Below are 19,770 nucleotides of genomic sequence, written 5' to 3' on the forward strand. Positions count from 1 at the left end.
GCAGTAAATCAACGTGTTGACTTGGTTCTCCTCCGAACTGACGTTCAAATTACTGGTGAGATGGAATCTCTCGAACCTCCGTATCCATTTGGACTCTTGCGGTTTTGAAAAGTCGAAGGACTCCGGTGGCTGGATGCTGAATGTCGCACTCGGCCCCGCCGGTGCTCTCTGTGCAGTCTCATCCGCCACATTCTCCCCCTCGTTTTTACGCAAGCTCCACCAGACACAGGTTCGTTCAGTCGAGGTTATATGGATCAGTACAGGACTTCTGTTGTGTTATTCAATTGTACGCGGGTCCACTGTACAATTCTTCTCCCCACATAACATAACATTCTATTCAAAACATACCGGTCTCGCCCTCTAGCTGCCGTCAGCCTAACTACACTTACCGGCTGCATTAACATCTACTGTACAATGCAATTACACCACAATAATAGGCACCACACCCGCAGTAGATGTGCTCGGTGTGAGGTCTTTCAGCAAGCTATCAAACATGGTGCAAAGGGGCGATCGTGGCTCAAGAGTTAGGCGTTTGCCTTGTAATCGGAAGGTTGCCGGTTCGAGCCCCGGCTTGGACAGTCTTGGTCGTTGTGTCCTTGGGCAAGACACTTCACCCGTTGCCTACTGGTGGTGGTCAGAGGGCCCGGTGGCACCAGTGTCCGGCAGCCTCCCCTCTGTCAGTGCGCCCCTGGGTGGCTGTGGCTACAATGTAGCTTGCCTTCACCAGTGTGTGAATGGGTGGATGACTGGTTGTTTAAAGTGCTTTGGGGTCCTTAGGGACTAGTAAAGCGCTATACAAATACAGGCCATTTACCATTTCTTGGCTTTTAAAAAAACACACCAGGTGTTTCATCAGATTCGAGGTGTTACATCCTTTGCATAGTATCACCTTAAAGCACTTCTTGCAGGCTGCTGAGTTTGCATCTTTTGTTGTGAAGTACAGCCACACTTTTGACCGCTTGGCCTTGGGCGTTTTTAATCTGTAGCTCTGCTCTAAAAGAACGTACGTACCTGGGCCCGCCTACTATCCTTGGAAAGGTAAAATGATTGGCTAGAATCCAAAGTGTATGACATCTCAAGAAAAAAATGCACAGAAATAAAGCACCGAAATGTGCGCTGCTTTTCAGTCTGGTTACTACCGTTTATGTCAGAACCGGTGCCACACCGGTATCCATCACTAATCATAATGAAGCAGTTTATTTCAAGTTGTAGATTCAAGCTGTTATTTATATTTTTGGCCACCAGATGTCAGCCAAGAGGACTGTGTTGAAAAATTTTGCATAATGAACCCTTTGTCAACATAAACTTCAGTAAAAGTATTGGCCACAAACAAGAATATCAAGAACAGGTGTGTGATTACACCAGGTGGGTGGAAACAGAAGACAGGAACCAGAGGAAGGCCCCACTTTTGCACCAAAACCAATTCATGGTTTAAAACTTTAAAAACAATTATGATGAGTAAACATTTATGGTATCTAGCAATGAGTTTTTCACATCACTGCAGAAGAATTGTGGGAGGTTTTGCCTGGAATATTTCATTTTTTCTGGACTGAGCTGTAATTGGAAATAAAAATTCATTAAATTCCAAATTATTTCTAAGAAGTACGAGATTGTTGAAATTGTTTTATTGTGAAACTCATATTGCAAACCAAATGCTGCAACATAGTTTGACTCAATATTATTGTACTGTCTCATCAGCACTTTGCATTGCTTGCAAGGCGAACTGCTGTAAGCCAAACGAGCCCACCCTGGTTGGTTTGGCCACAAGTGCCAAAATGAATTCAATAAATACATCATTAGACCATTAATTACATTTGTGATTAATAAATTAAAATAGACAAAAATAAATATATAAATAGTTAACTAAAAATCAGGCAATTTCATTTAAAACATTTATGAAATGATTCATTTATTTCCCAATTTAATTAATTCATTAATGACACATTTAATTAGTTATTCAGTTATTTATTTAATTATTTATTTTCAGCTTACATAAACACTGACTGCCACCAGACACAATTCACTTATATCTGTTGGGTTAAGTTTATTTCGCTGTTTTATTTGTTCCTGAGCAAATTAATATTAAGAAGTATGCATGCATTGTTATTGTATATAACTTAAACCAAGTCTGAAAAAATAGTAGACAAAAAAACTTTTTCAATAAACATGTTATATAAAATGATAAATAGCTTGGCTAGTAGAAGGTTTTGAAACCAACTACCACCTGTTTCTCACAGGTTACTCTTATTTGCTTGTGATCAGCCGGTGTGATACTGACGTTGCTGTGGTCAGTCTTCACCATTTTTTGAGTCACACACTGAGGTACATTACATTACCTGTGGTTTATCTGCACTTTGTTTCAAAACACATACAGCCAAAGCAGTCGCTCTGCCTTTAGTTTACCCTGCTCCACATCATTTGCCCGTGGTTTGTCCTCATCGCGCTTTGTTTAATGAGAATATGTATATCTTGGCCATGAAGGCTGGAAATTTGGAGCTGGTTTCCCAGAAAAGCTGCAGACTCTGAAGTCATGAAAAGGAATCTTCTGGTCTTTATGTTATGAAGTGTAACTAATAGGTAATGTACATAATAACTAATAGCAATAGTGCATCTGTTACTTTAATGCAATGTTTTACTGCTAGCTATTATTAATAAAACATCTTGATTATACTTCCTTTTAATTATACGGGGTCCTTCCATCATCAAGCCAACCATGATCGTTATATATATATATAAATTTCTGTTTAACCAGTTGGTGAAAATTCAATTCAATACTTTATTTTCTCACAAGGAGAAATTAGTTTAGCAGCATGGACAAAAAAAGACAACATGCATGGGAACATAATTAGACTCAATATTATTGTTCAACTGTTTCATCAGTTCTGTGCAGTGCTTACATGGTGAACTGTTCTGTGCCAAACCAACCTGCACTGCTGGACTGTCTGTCTCCAGTCTTTGAAGTAAGTGACATATGCCCCATGTCGGCCCTTTCCTCATGCTGTGTGGGATTCTAGGAGTGGTATGTTCACCTCTTTGAAGATGAGCTTGATATATAATTTAATGAGAGTATATACAGGCCGCAACATTTTCCAGAACTGCTTTCTAAAACTCTTCAAGTGTAGACAAATTACTGAGAGAAAAGCTTCATGATTTTATAAATAAATATTACATATGTTCGCAAACATGGCCAAAGCCTTGAATGTGAGTGTGAATGGTTTTCTGTCTTTATGTGTGAAATGTGTGTTCTTTGAATTTGAATGTTATGTTCTAAATAGACTTTAAAACACACATTGTTATTGTTTTCCTGGAGTTGATCTCAGGTGTGGTGCTTGCATTTCCATGGTCAAGAGAAACCCCTCCACAATAGCCAACTGTGCGATATCCAAGTCTACCTTAAGACTGCATGAAAGTACTGGAAGTATTGGACTTTGAACATTTTTTGAACATCTAAAAAAGGCCAGCAAGCTTCTGGGATAAAAATCTTTGGACAGATGAAACCAAGATCAACCTCTACCAGAATTATGGCAAGAAAAAAGTACGGAGAAGCCGTGGAACAGCTCATGATGCAAAGCACATCATCACCACATCATCTGTAAAATACAGCGGAGGCAGTGTGATGGCACTAGCGTGCATGGCTGCCAGTGGCGCTGGGACACTAGTGTTTACTGATGATGTGACACAGGACAGAAACTGCCAAATGAATTATGAGGTGTTCAGAGACATAATGTCTGCTCGATTTTGGCTTAATGCATTCAAACCGATTGGGCGGTGTTTCATAGTACAGATGGACAATGACCCAAAACATGCAGCCTAAGAAACCCAGAAGTTTATTAAAGCAAAGAAGTGGAATATTTTTGAATGTCCAAGTCAGTCACCTGATCTTAACCCAAGTGAGCATTTCACCTGTTAAAGACAGGCCCACAAAAAAAAAAACAGTAACTGAAAGCCTAATGGCCTGACAGAGCATTAAAAAGGAGGAAACCCTGGTGATATTCATGAGTTCAACACTTCAGACCGTCATTGCCAGCAACGGGTTTTCAACCAAGTATTGGAAATGAATGTTTTATGTTCAGTTATTTAATTTGTCCAATGACTTTTGAGGCCCTGAAATGAAGAGATTATGTTTAAAAATTCTTAGTTCAGTTCCACTGAATTAAAGCTGAAAAACTGCACTTCACATGCATCTGAGTTGTTTCATTTTAAATTCATTGTGGTAATGTCCAGAACCAAAATCTACCCAAATACTTATTTAGCTACGATATGTAAAGTAGTATGATAGTCCTATAAGTCCCATAAAGTGATTTAAGGGTTTAGATTTATATTTTGTAAATGTGATGACTACTCAGACCTGCTCTTTGTGCTGACACCAATTTTATTATTTTAGTCCTGGATGAAAGAGTTCATCAGTTGGGACAAAGTTCAGTTTGGTACTGACCTCCTGCATCTCCCCAGAACCAAATTCTGGCTTCCAGATATTGTAATCACTGAGTTGTAAGTATCATCATACAAAAGCTCATCAAACTGCACAAGTATTTTCCAAAGAACAGGAGAAATGTTGAGATAACCTCTAAATAAATAAATAGTTTGTTTAATTGTTTATTAATTCTTTGAATAGGGATATAATTTATTAAAACTACTGTACACTAGGTTTTGGTAAACAATTGTGCATAATTCTGCACGAGTATTTTGAGTCTTCAGAAAACTTTTCTTTAAAAGGAGAGATGTGGAGATAACCTGTGTTTTCCTTACTGTCAACTATTATCATAAAAATCTTTCCAGTATTTAGACCTGTTAAGCTTAGGTTAATAGGTAAATGAATAAATATAATTGTATACTTTAAATCTTTGGGTGCCATTCTCTCACTTCACACATTTGATCTGGTCTCGCAGTATGGAGGAAAACAAAACACCACCTACTCCCTACCTGCATAGCAACAGTAAAGTGGATGATGCTCAGCCTGTCAAAGTTGTCAGTTCCTGTAACCTTGATATCTACACCTTCCCCTGTGACATACAGACTCTACCATCGGTGAATGGGAGCTACTGGATATCACCTTGGATAAAAAAACAGAGAATGATACTGGCAGTGATGGTTTATGTGTTAATGAGCTTGAATTTTATGTAAGTTGATTGTAACTATAAACTACTATAAATAGTCAGAGTCAAAAGTAAGCAAATTTATATTGGAAATTTATTTTCATTTTTAAAAAGTTTTTCTTGTATAAGTCAAACACACCTAAAAATATGAATTCAATTAAAACCAGAATTATATAGTTATATAGTGAAGATACATGTACAGGTAATGACAAGACAGCTTAAGGACGCCTCTCATCTCTTCTTTTCATTCCTTCCACAGCTCAGATTGAAGCGCCGGGCCATTATGTATATGGTAAACCTCTTGCACCCAAGGTTTCTCATCACAGTTGACCTCTTTAGCTTCCTGCTGCCTCCACAGACCGTGAACAGGTATGCTTTCAAGATGACCCTCAGCCTCGGCTACACTGTCTTCCCGCTCATCATGAATGACCTGCTGCCAGTCACTGGAAACACCACACCCCTCATAAGTCAGTGACACTCAACAAAAAGTCTACAGTGATTTCTTAAAATTACATTCTTACAAGAGTGTCTAAAAAAATTGAGTGTAGATAAAAAATAGAAACCTTGCTTGTAACGTCTACACTTAATGCCTACAGCATGTATTGCTCTTCCTTCATGAGCATGTAGGACAATTAATGTGGCTCAAGGGCAAAATTACTAAAAGTGTTTATTGTAGTTTACATATATTTAGTCGATTAGACTGTGAAATTGTAAACCTTTGTTTCTGGGTCTCAACACAGACCGTTGTCTCTCTGTAGCCGTGTTCTTCTCTATCTGCCTGGCTCTGATGGTGGCCAGTCTGCTGGAAATAAACCTCATCGCCAACCTGCTGTGTGGGTCTGCTGACTTCTCTCTTGTCCCTCGCTGGAGCTGGAGCTGAGTCCTCGTTCTGCAGTTTCTGGGTTTTCTTGTCTGTACAGCTCGATTGAATAAGAGATCAGGAGCTTCAGGTATGTAGTTTATATTTTAACAAAAACAACTGAATTCACGGAGTAGTTGAAACTCATTTATTTTGTTATGAAAAGTTGTAAAAGAAGAGAATCACACTGAAAAACTAAAGCTAAAAAATATTTTTCCTGAATTAACTTAGAAGTAGACCTTAAGACCACAACTGCCATCTGAATAATGAAGCCTCAAGAAACAATGGGGCCAGCAGTGAAGGACAGGGCTGTGCGGGAACTAAAGAAAGTGGGCAAGGACCTCCAGGACATCCACCTGCAGGTCAAGCAGCAGCAGAAAGAGAACCAAGGCTCGGAGGAGTGGATCCAGCTGAATCCCGCAGAAAGTCAAGCCTTCGAAGCTTCTATTCATCTTCATCTCGCTGCTCATGCATGGTAACTAAAGTTCGTATAACATGCTAATACACATTTATTTATGTTTCTTATATTATTAATTCAAAATTGCAAAATCGATGTCAAAGAGCCAGATTATAACACCTATCAAAGGATAGTGTGACATTTTTGGATTTTGACAGTTAACTGGACTTAAGATAAGATAAAATACCTTTATTAGTCCCACAAGGGGAAATTTCATGTTAAGGCTGCCAACCTATTGCACGCAATGGCGGCGCCATCTTACCTTTCCTTTGCAGCTCAGTACAGCTCAACTACATCTTCAATGCTGGAGACACTTAAGCCATACTTTTACATACTGTACAAGATAAAGAGCATAAAATTAATCTTTTCTTTCAGGATAAGAAAGCCCAACTTCTAAAAACATTTCTCTGGCAAGATATTTTTAAGTACCTCATAGTAAATTCTGAATCAATAATGTTGATTTCTATCCATGCTATCCATAAAAATGTTTTTATAGATCAGAGTGTAAGTTTTGTCATTAAAAGAAATTCTGTACAGCAGAAGGTCAAACCCATTAGTTACTTTCAGTTAAATTCAATTCAATTCAGTTTTATATATATAGCCCCAAATCACAACAATTGTTGCCTCAAGTTGTAAGGTAAAGACCGTACAATAACACATTAAAATGATGAAAGACGGTGCCAGGCTCTTTAGTCTCTGGAGTTTCTTTTCATATGAAAACATCTGAGGTTTGAAATGGTAACTGTCTGGTTCATTTTATGAGACAGAAGACAAATATGCTCAAAGTATATTTTGTTAAATTTATTAAGGGTTAAAGGTTTAAGTTAAAAACAGTGCTATGTCTCTTACAGGAGACTGAAATGAACAAAGAGCACCACACCCAGGTTGCATACGCTTTTACTGTGTGTCATAAAAACACAATGTTAATGTGATTGGTTGAAACAGTTGAGGGTGTACCACGGTTTTAGACTTGGTCCTCCCTTTGGCTTGGGTCCATCCCTCAGGTCATCTTCCACCCTGTATGGAGCAAACATCTCTTGTCCTCTGGCTAGGCTAGCAGAGGTAGATTTAGACCATGATTTATACAGTTGTTTTCTTTTAGGTTTCACAACCCACACCCAAATCCTCAAGACGGGTCTTCTGTCTTGTGTCTGTTAGCATCACAGTCCAACAGTCTAAATCCAAATCAGATTTGAATGTGTGATGTCAGATAAAGCATAAATGTGTGATCGAAATTATGAGCTAATTGTGAAATATAAAATAATGGGGTTAATAATGATTAAAGATAAAAAAATAAATAAATTCTAACATAACCAACAGGTTTCATGTTTTCTGCATAATTTCTGTTGTAGGAATGGGGAAACGAATTTACCAAGTGGGACCCAGAACAGTGCGGCTGTAGTCGGATTTAAGTTCCACGAACAAATCTCTGGGTACCAGACATTGTAATCAATGAATTGTAAGTCCCATCAGCAACTATTCAAAGATTACAATCCGTGTATATTTTATGTTTTTGTAAGATCTTGAGAACTAGAACTGAAGCATTATTAGCTCATAAAGACCTAAGTAGCAAAAAAAATTAAAAAATGTAAAAAATGCAAGTGAGAGTTTTTTCATGAGAGAAGACAAATATGCTCAGATTATACGTTTTCACAATTTATTATCAAACGGTTAGAATTTCAGATTAGTTTTACATGGCGCAATGGACCTCTGTCTCTCTGACTCAGAGACAACCAGCCACACACAGGCAGCAAACACTTCTATTGGTGGGCTCACAGAAACACAACGTGAACATGATTAGTAGAATCAGTTGAGGGTGGTCTGATATCGGCTCATGTTTCTTCTTCTGCACCTCTCTGGACATTTCCTTACATGGAGATGACCCTATTCCAGGCATCACTACCATTACCATGGCAACCCCTTCTTGTCCTCTGGTCAGGCATGTACAGTTAGAGAAGAGGAGAGAGTCAATTCCATTTCCTAACACCAGATATTACAGCCCTGTTTTGGTGTAGGAGAGTCAGCCAGTTTTGTACCTTCTGGTGCCATCAAGAGTCCAGGCAGACCATCCCCCACAAATTCCTCAGAGAAGAAGTCCTCTCTCTGTTTATATCTGTTATTAGTGTAACAATCTAAATCTCAAATATTCTACAATACATATCTGTGTGTAGTAAATGATAAAACAAATGTGTAATGCTAATTATGAGGTAATTGTGTAAGATACAGTAATGGGGGGACATAAGCCTTAAAAATAAAAAATAAATAAATTCCAACAGTACCTGAATGCTGTTGTCAGAAAATATTTGGGATGGGACTACAGCTACTTGCACTGAAAATAAAACAATGATAAAAGGGTGGATGGGATAATTTAGTGGCTTGTTGTTAATACTCCTATTAATATTTGAATGTTTTTGTCATCCAAAATGTATTTAGTCATGAAAATAAATTGAAAATAATTTGTGAATATTTTAGATACATCGAATAGGCAAATATTCCGCAAATAATTTGGAGTGAATCTCCATGAATCTGCGAATGCTGCACTGCAAATAGGCAGGGGTCGACTGTAGACGTAATTTTAATGATGTAGATTGGTTTTATTTAAAATCCATACTGCAATAAGGTCAAAACTGTGAAGCACTTCAGAATGTGTTTTAAAAGCAGCTGTACAAATAAAGTTATTATTACTATTAACAGGAAAACAATGTAAACTATCACACAGAGGATTTTATGTTCTCACAAAACTGGTGAATTTTAATTACCGTGTTATAAAAAATGACAACGCTTCACTGGTAGGAGGTTTTGAAACCACCACCTTTCTCAACGGTTACTCTCATTTGCTTGTGAGCAAAGCAGGTGTGGCACTGACGTCACACACTGACTTGAAAACCACATTAACCGTGGTTTATCTACACTTTGTCTCAAAACACATACAGCCAAAGCAGCTGCCCTGCCATGCCTAGTTTTTCCTGCTCCACATCATTTGCCCGTGGTTTCTCCAAATCCGCCAAATCAATCTTTGTTTAGTGACAATATGTATATCTTGGCCATGAAGGCTGACTTTGAGAGGGGCAAGAGTTAGTTTCCCAGGCAAGCTACAGACATACTTTTGCACTGTAGCTGCTCACTAATGCATCTGACAGCAAAATGTTTTGAATGTGACAATTCTTTAAAGAAGATAAATATTCTGTAGTAGTTTGAAGACAAACTTCTCAGAACGGAAAGAATACAATTTCACTTGGAACATCATGGTAAGAAATATTCTTGTCTTTATGTTACTAATAAGTAAAAACTGCCTTTTGTTTGGCCTCTGCGTTCTGTTTGTCTCAATCAGCTTCTTTGCTCGGTTACATACTGTTAGTAGCCGGCTGCTATGTTTTAGAGGTCCCAATTTATGCTAGTGACATGAATGTTTACTTAATTTTGAGTAATATCCTTAGAGCGTTTGAAAATGGGTACATAGATAAGAATTGATATTCAAATATTTTTAGCATTTTTGGGTGCATATACAATCATAAAGCATGCTCATCACTCAAAAATAGGAAAAGAAAAGGCTTTAGCAGAAGAGTGTTAACAAGCGTAAAATGACTTTTATGCAGTAAACGCTTGTTTGATGAATGCGGAAAAAAACAACATGAAGTATGGTTGCTGAATCTTATGGTAGTTCAAATTTCTTGAATAGTCAAGTTTTTTATGAGACTGAAAACATTTATAATGTTGTGATATCCTGAAAACCCCTAAGCATATTTCTGTATTTTCCTGATACTATCAGTAATATGTTTACAAAATGTTACCAGTTAACGAAGGTAATTTTGCAGTTTTCCTGCAACTTAAGAATATCATTGATATAATGTCATGTTACAGTGCAGCACTTAACCCAAGTAATCTAAAACATGAATATATAGTTGTAACAGCTCTTATACATATAAAAAACACTGAGTCAATGACCCAGGTACCCTAACATGAGTCAGCAAAGTAAAAGTAATCTCTGTGTCCCTTGAGCTCTCGCACTCTTTCCTGCCTCTGTTGCCTGGGTTTCATCTATCTCTGTCTCTGTGTGTTTCCCATACTTCCTGTTTTACTAAGTTAGTCTCCTGTCCTGTGTGCATCATGTTCAGATTTGCTTCTCCCTGTCTTGTTATTTGGATCACACTCAGCTGTGTTCCCTCCTGTGGTGTGTTCCCTCGTTTGCCCATGCCCTGGTTCAGTTTGAATGGTTTTTGAATTAATTGTGATGATTTTCTTAAAACAATAAAGGCAGTGTTACATTAAAAGTGAAAAACATTATTTTCTGTTTTGTCTTAAATAAAAATATTTATTTCATATCTTGAAATATCTGATTCTACTGTTGGGGATAAGTATCAGATTTTTGAAACAGACGAAGAAAAAGAAGAGATGTAATCATTAAAAAACACTTAAAATGCCACTAAGAATCTTTACAGGCATTCCTCACCACTTGCACACCACTGAAACTGACAACCTGTTTTGATGTAATTTTAATGTTTTTAGTGCTGCCTGCTGAAAGTAAGACCTTCTAAGCTTCTATTCATCTTCATATCTCTGCTTGTGAATGGTAAGTACAGCTGCTAAAATGTATAAAATGAATCAACTTGATTTGTCTTAAAAATGTATACACATCTTTTATGTGATTCCTTGATTTACATTTTTAATCAATTTTTGAGTGTTGATTTTCTTACAGTTTTCATTCAAGTCAGTTATCCAAAATACTAAAAAATATGCAAATGATTGTATGCATGGTAATGGTTCAGCATTAGAACTTTTTATTTTGTCTGTTAATCCAGGGTCATGACTTGTTTATTTTGTTAGCATAACTCACAATGACAGTTTAGCCAAAACATGTCCAAATCACACATTTAGTCAGAATGTGTGTTCGTGTCCACATTTTAAAGATTTTCTATGGCTGGATTAAAAACAAAATATTCAAAATCTTCGGAAATCTGACCACTGAATAAAATCACGTTTAGATTTAGACACATTTAGACTGATCATGCCTCGTTTGTGTTTTTAAAAATGAGGCATGATATTTAGATATTAAGAAAACTTGCAATAAATTGAGTGGGACTTTTACTGTAATGTTAATCAATGTTTACTCTGTACTCTGTTTTCACCTAAATGTAGGGTTGAAAAACATTTTGATGAAAAAATTCAAAATTGCACAAAACATTACCAGTCGTAATTGTTCATCCAAACCGAACCACTGTATACATTGAGATTCAGGGTTATGGTTCTTCATTTCACACAAATGTTTATGTGGGTTTCTGATGCTTTGCTAGGGCCATTTATTCATTTGGGGCAAAAAAACATATCTGCTCCTAGATAGTGAAGCAAATGTCAATGTATATAAATCATAAGGGCACATTTCTTCTATCCTTTGTAGCCCAGTACAGCTCCACCTTGCTGAACTGCTCTAACCCTGATTCACCTTCAATGCTGGAGGCCCTTAAGCCAGTCTTCAACCTGAACGCCATTCGACCTGTGGTGAACATAACAACCGTCACTAACATTGGCATTTCTATAACTGTGTTTGGCATTTTGGGAGTGGTAAATAACACCTTTATTAACTTAAAATCAATTCAGTAATGGTCGCATGTGCTTTTCTGCATACTGTACAAGATAAAGAGCATAAAATGGTCAAAAGAAACTTCTCATGAGAGGCTTTTTTAAAAATGTTGTCTCCCTCTCATTCCACATATTTTTAATTTGAGTTTTAAATCAAAATGAATAAGTATAATACATCTGAACATCAATAATTAAGACAAATGAATGATTCAGTTCAGTATGTGCTCTACAGACATTAAGGTTCAGTAAAACTATCCAGTTATGGATAAAAATCTTCTTTTTCAGAATGAGAAAGCTCAACTCCTCAAAACATTTCTCTGGCAAGATTTTGTAAGTAGTTTCTTCATAGTAAGTTTTCAAGCAATAATGCTGATTTCTATCCATGAAAACGTTTTTAGGGATCACAGTGTAAGTTTTGTCCCAAAATAGCAGTAGAAGGTCAAATCCACTAGTGACTTTCAGTTTAGTACAGTTTTATTTATATAGCCCCAAATCACAACAATAGTTGCCTTTCTTTACATTGTAAGGTAAAGACCATAAAATAATACAGAGAGAAAGTTAAAAAGAAGAAGGACGGTGTCAGACTCTTGGGTTTCTTTGTTGCAGAAATGGCAAAATGAATTTACCAAATGGGACCCAGAAGAGTGCGGAACTAGTCGGATGTCTGTTCCAAGAACAAATCTCTGGCTACCAGATATAATAATCAATGAATTGTAAGTCCTATCTTCAACAATTCACAGATTACAATCAGTTTCTTTTTTATGTATTTTTATGATCTTGAGAACTAGCCCTGAAGCATCATTAGCCAATAAAGAGCTAACTCTGCTAAGTAGGAAAGAAAAAATGGAGAAAGTGCATACAAGTGAAACTACAAAGGTACAGTTTATGTGTAGAATTTTGTCAGAAAACATGGGGCTTGTGACTCCAGTTGGTTTCATTGTACAAAAAAAAAAATCATAATGGCATGCACAGGACAATAGAGCAGCTTGGTAATCAGAATCAGAATCAGAATACTTTATTGATCCCTGGGGGAAATTATTTTTTGTTACAGTAACACTGCTATCCGCTATATAAAGGTATAATCCTTATCATCTGCCTCCTATAATATTTAGCAGACAGAAAGAAGCAGATAATTTAACAATAATAAGTCACTTATTATTAGGCTGCACGTTTCTCAAGTCTTTGATCTATTATCATACCTGGTTATCACTTCTGGTGAAAATCAATATAGGCTACAGTCCAGTTTAAGCTATTTCTCCATACATTTTCCATTTCTTCCATGTAGATATCTGACTTCAATTAATGTCTTTTATCTTCCTGCAGCATGGATGAAAACACAGCTCCAAAGGTGCCATATGCCTACCTGCTTTCTGATGGTACTGTAAGTGATTCACAGCCTATCAAAGCCATCACCTCCTGCAAGCTTGACATCTACTTGTTTCCATTTGACATTCAGAACTGCACTTTATCATTCAACTCATACACACTCAAGAGTAAGTATAACCACGAGGATGTATCACAAGCAATCCTGGTGAATTGAGTGGATTAGTCTTTAAAGCTGTTTTTTTATTTATATGTATATGGTTTTATCTGACTTTGACTGTTTTCCATGCAGGTAATGCTTTGCAGCTTTACCTGAAAGAGACTCCAGAGAGGATGACTGAATACTCTAAATCTAGGATGGCAACTATGGGTGAATGGGAATTAATTGGAATTGCAGCAAAGAAATACACACTACCATCTACAGCATCGGGCTCTTACGATGAAATTCGCTTCTCTGTAAGAAACTGCATTGCACTGTAAAAATGTAATGTTATTGTATGATTTACTTATTCATACTATAAGAAAACAGAAGACAAGTTCTTTCAGGAAGTAGAAGAGTTTTCTCTTCATTACCATTTGACTCTATTGTTTGTATATTTGATAGGAACCTAGGATATATTGCTTCATGTATATAAAGAATTTGGGTGTATAGTTGCAGTTTCCCATATGGAAAAGATATATATAAATCTTATAAAGTTTGTATCTGTTTTGTGTGAAACTTGTATGAAAAGCATACAAGAGTGAAAACAGATATAAGGTCCCTTGAAAAATTATATAATGAAACTTGTATGTTTTGGATACTTACTAAAACAATATATGAAAGTAATGAGAAAGTGGCCACTTTCATGAGTAAATCATATAAGCCTTACATGATTCACTATATGAAGCAAGCCAAATCTGATGCATGTCTTTTATAAGTTTTTTCTATTTATTTTCCATATGGATTAATTGCAGTTCAATTGTTTAGTTACTAATAAAAAGAAACTTCATTACCTGCTGCCACAAGTATTCTGATCATAACTAGTTCTCTACCACAGTAAACAGATTGAAAGGCTTTGTTTTACACACTTAAGATGGGGAAACCATTTCACAATTAAGTTATATCTGCAAATTTATGGGCCTTGTCATTTAACTATTGTATATGTATGAGGTACTGTATAATCAAAGCACAAAGAGCTATGTGAGATTAGTTAAGTTCTCACTTTGCTGCAGATCTCATTGCGGCGCCAGGCCATGCTGTATGTAGCGAACCTCCTGCTCCCCAGCTGCTTCCTCATCACTGTGGACCTCTTCAGTTTCATCTTACCTCCCAATGATGCTGACCGGTCTTCATTCAAGATGACACTGATCCTAGGCTACACCGTCTTCCTGCTCATGATGAATGACCTGCTGCCTGCCACTGGAAATGCCATACCTCTCATAAGTAAGTTTAAATTGTCTTGATTGGTATACACTTATTCCCAATGTGACTCTTTGGCCCAAATACAAAAGGGTATACAAATACAAAGTGGATGGATGACTTGTTTGGAACGTTTGTGAGGATAAAGAGGATAAAGTTCTCTCCAAACAATAAATCATCCAGCCATTTTCTTTAACTTATCTAAAGTCAGGTCAAATGGACAGCAGCCTAACCAAGGAAACCCCGAACTCCCTCTCACCAGCTGCCTTCTGCTTATTAGTGATGTGTGGATCGATCCTGAAATATCGATTCCTCCAATACCAATCATGTATGTTCTAGAATCGATTCTCACATTAAAATATCGATATTTTAGTAATTTAGGGTAAATATGTAGTTTATCATTAACAGGAACACAGTGGAAAGAAACTATATCATTCAGATCGTTTACATTCAAAGGAACTACTTCCTCTTCCGCCTTTCATAGTCATGTGCGAAATACGGCTGTATAAATGTCTCGCAGTCCCTTGGCGGGCGCACTCACAGCAATGGCTGAGCGTAATTGTGCGGACGTATTTTACCTCCACAAACAGCTGAGACGTGGTTTGCGATACATGTGGCAAAAAAGTGAGGTGTTGTGGCCATACTTGCCAACCTTGAGACCTCAGAATTAGGGAGACGTTCAAAAGGGCTGTTTTGGGGTGATAAATACATTTTACAGTGTTTATTTATCGGATAAAATACGTTAAATGTCACCGTTATTATTGGCTGGCCTGGAAACAGCGGGGGTGTCCAAATTCAGAGGCTGCTTCCACCTGAGGGCCCGGCCTTCGTGGTCTAAAGAAAGCCAGGTAGTACATCACGAGCTCCCTTGGTGGAGTGAAACTCTGCCGTCTGCTCCTTGCTATCTAAAATATAACAGGGCGCTGACGTAAACTCTCGACCGTCTCACACTTTGTTTAATTAGTTTTCTGTTTAACGTTTATTCAGCTGTGTGAAAACCCCGGAGGAACCCTCCCGAGGGATTAATAAAGTTAAATTTAATTGAATCTAATCTAATAACTTTAATCTCAGCCAAACCGATTTACTCACGAACAAATAAAACACTGAAAAAGCCAAACAGTAACATTTTTAAGTTATCAAAGTGACTTATATATCATGTTTACCCGAGTAGTGAAAGGCCGCGGGGGTTTGAAAACGATGTGTCGATCGGCTCAGATATTTGAAGTTTACACAGCTTCTCACCTGAAAATATGTTTAAAAAAAATTTGCGACCCAGAAAGGGAAATAAGAGTAATATTAAAACTAAGTAGCTGCCATCATTGTTGGAAACTGGAATTGGCTATGGATTCTGCAATATGGTTTTCACTTTTGTTGCCTGGGTGGAAAATCGGGAGAAATTCGGGAGAATGGTGGCTCCGGGAGATTTTCGGGAGGGGCACTGAAATTCAGGAGGGTTGGCATGTATGGTTGTGGCAACATCACTAACCGTGTCAAACACCTCAGAGTAAATCATATCACAGAATATGACGAGCGTATGTTGAGACGAACTGAAGAGGAGGAGAGGGACAGGTGCTGCTAGGGCGAGACAGACGTCTCTCACGGAGTCCTTTAGTGCTGCAGGCAGGCAAGGTGTTCAAATAGCGCACAACTTCAGTTTTTTATTTCTATATGATGAACCCTGCATTATTAAGTGATAAGAACAAGTAATCTGATGTCCTGTAATCATTATGACGCTATAATTTGAGATACAATAAATAAAACAAGCTTTTGTACAAAGTATCGGATCAGTATCATCGATACCACCCTGAATATTACTTGGTATCAGATCGGAAAGGAAATCAGTGGTATCGCACATCACTACTGCTTATCCATGGAAAGATTGAGGTATTCCCAGGCCAGTCACGAGATTAAATCGCTCCAGTGTGTCCTGGGTATTCCGGGGGCTTTCTCCTGGTAGGAGATGCCCAGCTGGAACAGTTTACCCAGGAGGCAACTGCTTCAACTATCAAACTTTCAATATGGAGGAGTAGCGGCTCTATTTTGAGCCCCTACCAATTGACTGAGTGAGAGGCCATCAACCCACTGAGAGCTAATTTCTGCCATTTGTAATCACAATCATTTGCTTTTAAAATATTTCACAATAATAGTGGTAACAAGATCAGGCCTAGATTAAAAACCTTGTTGACGTTTCTCAACAACAACATAACATTTTGGACACAACAATTTACCGACATTAGGCATCAATTAAAATGTTAATAATGAGATTAAACAACAAGTATGTCTGGTATCAATTAGTGATAATACTGAAAATGAATTGTCTAATCAAATAGTTGCACACATCCCTACAGTTAAACATTATTAGTTATGCAACACTCTTTACAGTGAACTGAAGGAATGTATCTCTCTCTGTCTTCCTCCATCTCCATGTCCTTTTTTTAGTTTTAAATGTTTTTGTCTGGATTTAACTTGTATTTGTCTGTAAAATATTGGCATTAATTATTTCTCTACTATTATTATTATTGTTATTAGATGTTTTCCTTTCTATGTGCCTGGCTATGATGGTGGCTAGTCTACTGGAAACTATCGTCATTACAAACTTCCTCTGCGGTTCCTCTAACTATTCTCGAGCTCCTCGCTGGATCAGAGTGCTTTTTCTTAAAATCCTGGGTCGACTAGTATGCCTTCCTCCAAAGCCCAGAGATCGGAACGACACAGTGATCCAAAATCCAGTCACACAGGGTAGGAAACAAGATCAGGATATGCAAATAATTAACAAATGTTAAAGCTGACATAATCTTCTGACTTGTCTCCGCTCAATAGAAATGCCAATCTATTAGATAGAATGTCGGGATGAGCAAGTTCTTAAAAAATGACAAAGCTGACATAATTTTCTCTGTTGTTTTCTCTGCAATACAAAATGCCAGTCTCCTCTCCAGTGACAGAGGAATCCAAGACTCTGGAGCAGAAGGGGCCACTGGGTGAGGACAAAACCCTGCAAGAGCTGAGGAGCCTGGGCAGAGTCCTCCAGGCCGTCCGCCTTCAGGTGGAGCAGCATCTGAGCAAAAGCCTGAGCACAGAGGAATGGATCCAGATAGGTTTAATCATAGACCGCCTGCTGTTCATCCTTTACATCATCTTCATAACAGTCAGCTTCATTACCATCATCATTATCTGGGTGGTTTCATACAATGCGGCCTAATTTAACTTTTTAGCTTGTCTGTTCTTTAAACTTTAAACTTTAAACTTTTTGCATTAACTTTTAGTTTTCAAATAATATTTAACATCACGCCCACAATGAGACAGGGAAAGCAAAACTGAACATAACACAGATGGGACAAGATGCTTTCAAAATAAATTAGGAAGTAACAAACACTGAGACCAGGACTAAGACAAATGAACTTGGAGGCTTGGGAGGCAGAAAGGTAGACAAACATGGATTCAAAACTGACTTCCAAAAGAAACGCTGAGGACCAGACACAGACGAGACTGGGAAGAGAACTAACATAATTTCATAAAGAACTAATTATTGGAAACACAGGAAATAACACCAGAAACAAAACACCATAAAAATAACACCATCTCTCAAAATCAAAAGTAACAAAAGGTCCAAAATGAAAAGCTGAAAATACTGGGTCAAAGATCCAGGTCCATGACATATGTCAGTTACAAAGGGTAGAAAGACCGAAGCTGGCATACATTAAGCTGCTAATATATACGGCGTGACTTACAAACAGCTAAATATCGTTTGACAAAAATTAATATTTTATGTGTTAAGTATCAATTACTTGTTGCCTTTACCTTTATTCTATTACTTACTATTAAGAATTTCTGATCTTGTGTAACTAGTATGATCTTTTGTTTTGTATCTGTGTGAAAATATTAAAGGTCTTTCTCACATTTTCTTTGCTGTTTGTTATTTTGTGTTTAATTCAAAAGTTAGTGGTAAATTTCTGTCTTGTTTAATCTTAGAATTAAAAAGACCTTGACTTTAAAAGTATGGCATTACTAGCATGTCATTATATTATTATGAATTATTATAATAAAAAAGCTGTCACTCTTGGTCAGTTAGTTGTCAGTTTTGCAGTTTACAATTAATTTTAACAAGCAACTGAGATGGAAAAAGTGCAATACTTGCTCAGATTGTTGTTGTTTTCTTTTGTTTGGTTGAGTTATGGAAGTGCATGGAAGCCTGTCTTCTCATCTCTGTTTAAAATACATGAATGGATGGTGTAATTGATTAAACAGCATTTAAAATTCCACTACTGGTGTCCCACTGATTAATATCCTTTGGAATTATAAAGAAATTCAATTTAAATACAAAAAGTAAAAATACAATGCCATTTGGAAAAGTTAACTGCAGTTCACTCAGTACATTATATTTAGCAACATGAAGACAGACAGCTTCTCATTAACAGATCTGCAGAGTATGCGCATCTAGAGAAACCCTCACACCCATCCAACCACACCTGGGGGACAGCGTGTTGAAGGAACTGGGTTGGTCGTTGACCATCTATTAGTCATGAATCTTGTCTTCTGTCTGCTTTATAACCACTGTGTTTGGCTTCAGATGAAATCAACAGATCAGTCACCTACAGAGTTCATCTGGTTAAAAAAAAGGATTATAATATGCTGAATTTATTGATTTAGCAAGTGTTTACAATATTCAAAATGTTACTTTTCTGTGTTTCATTTCACACTTGCCTGACTAGTAGCTCCAAGTTTAATATATAATTTCATTATGAACCTGATTATCGGGGTAATTTGAGCCTTCCAAGAGTTCTACATCATACATCTTTAATGACTTTTAAAAACAACAAGTTAGAATTATTTTGGATTTTCTCTAATCCACACAGGGTTAAGAGTATACACACACAGTCGAATATAAATAGCCACCCCCACTAATTTTTGGTTATATATCTTTTTGTGTGGTTTTGTGCAGCCATCAACAAGCCTTCCCATATGGAAAAGATATATATAAATCTTATAAAGTTTGTATCTGTCTTGTGTGAAACTTGTATGAAAAGCATACAAGAGTGAAAACAGATATAAGAACCCTAGA

General features: G+C 37.2%; 1 protein-coding gene and 1 pseudogene across 1 annotated transcript; both read left to right on the top strand.

The window, feature by feature from the left end:
* The first annotated feature begins 3,183 nt into the window (after positions 1 to 3,183).
* Positions 3,184 to 6,434, top strand: LOC146558849 (5-hydroxytryptamine receptor 3A-like; annotated as a pseudogene).
* Positions 6,435 to 11,857: 5,423 nt separating this feature from the next.
* LOC146558850 (5-hydroxytryptamine receptor 3E-like) lies at positions 11,858 to 18,424 on the top strand. Its single transcript, XM_085247593.1, has 8 exons — positions 11,858 to 11,971; positions 12,275 to 12,319; positions 12,596 to 12,702; positions 13,313 to 13,482; positions 13,605 to 13,768; positions 14,525 to 14,735; positions 17,241 to 17,450; positions 17,636 to 18,424. Exons 1-8 carry the CDS (start codon positions 11,858 to 11,860, stop codon positions 17,908 to 17,910), a joined length of 1,296 nt encoding a protein of 431 aa, XP_085103719.1. The 3' UTR covers positions 17,911 to 18,424.
* The last annotated feature ends 1,346 nt before the right edge of the window (positions 18,425 to 19,770 follow it).

This window comes from Mchenga conophoros, linkage group LG15 (assembly GCF_057382185.1).
Source record: "Mchenga conophoros isolate Kocher_MC1m ecotype Shallow Benthic linkage group LG15, M_conophoros_male_GT1.1, whole genome shotgun sequence".
Lineage (NCBI taxonomy): Eukaryota > Metazoa > Chordata > Actinopteri > Cichliformes > Cichlidae > Mchenga > Mchenga conophoros.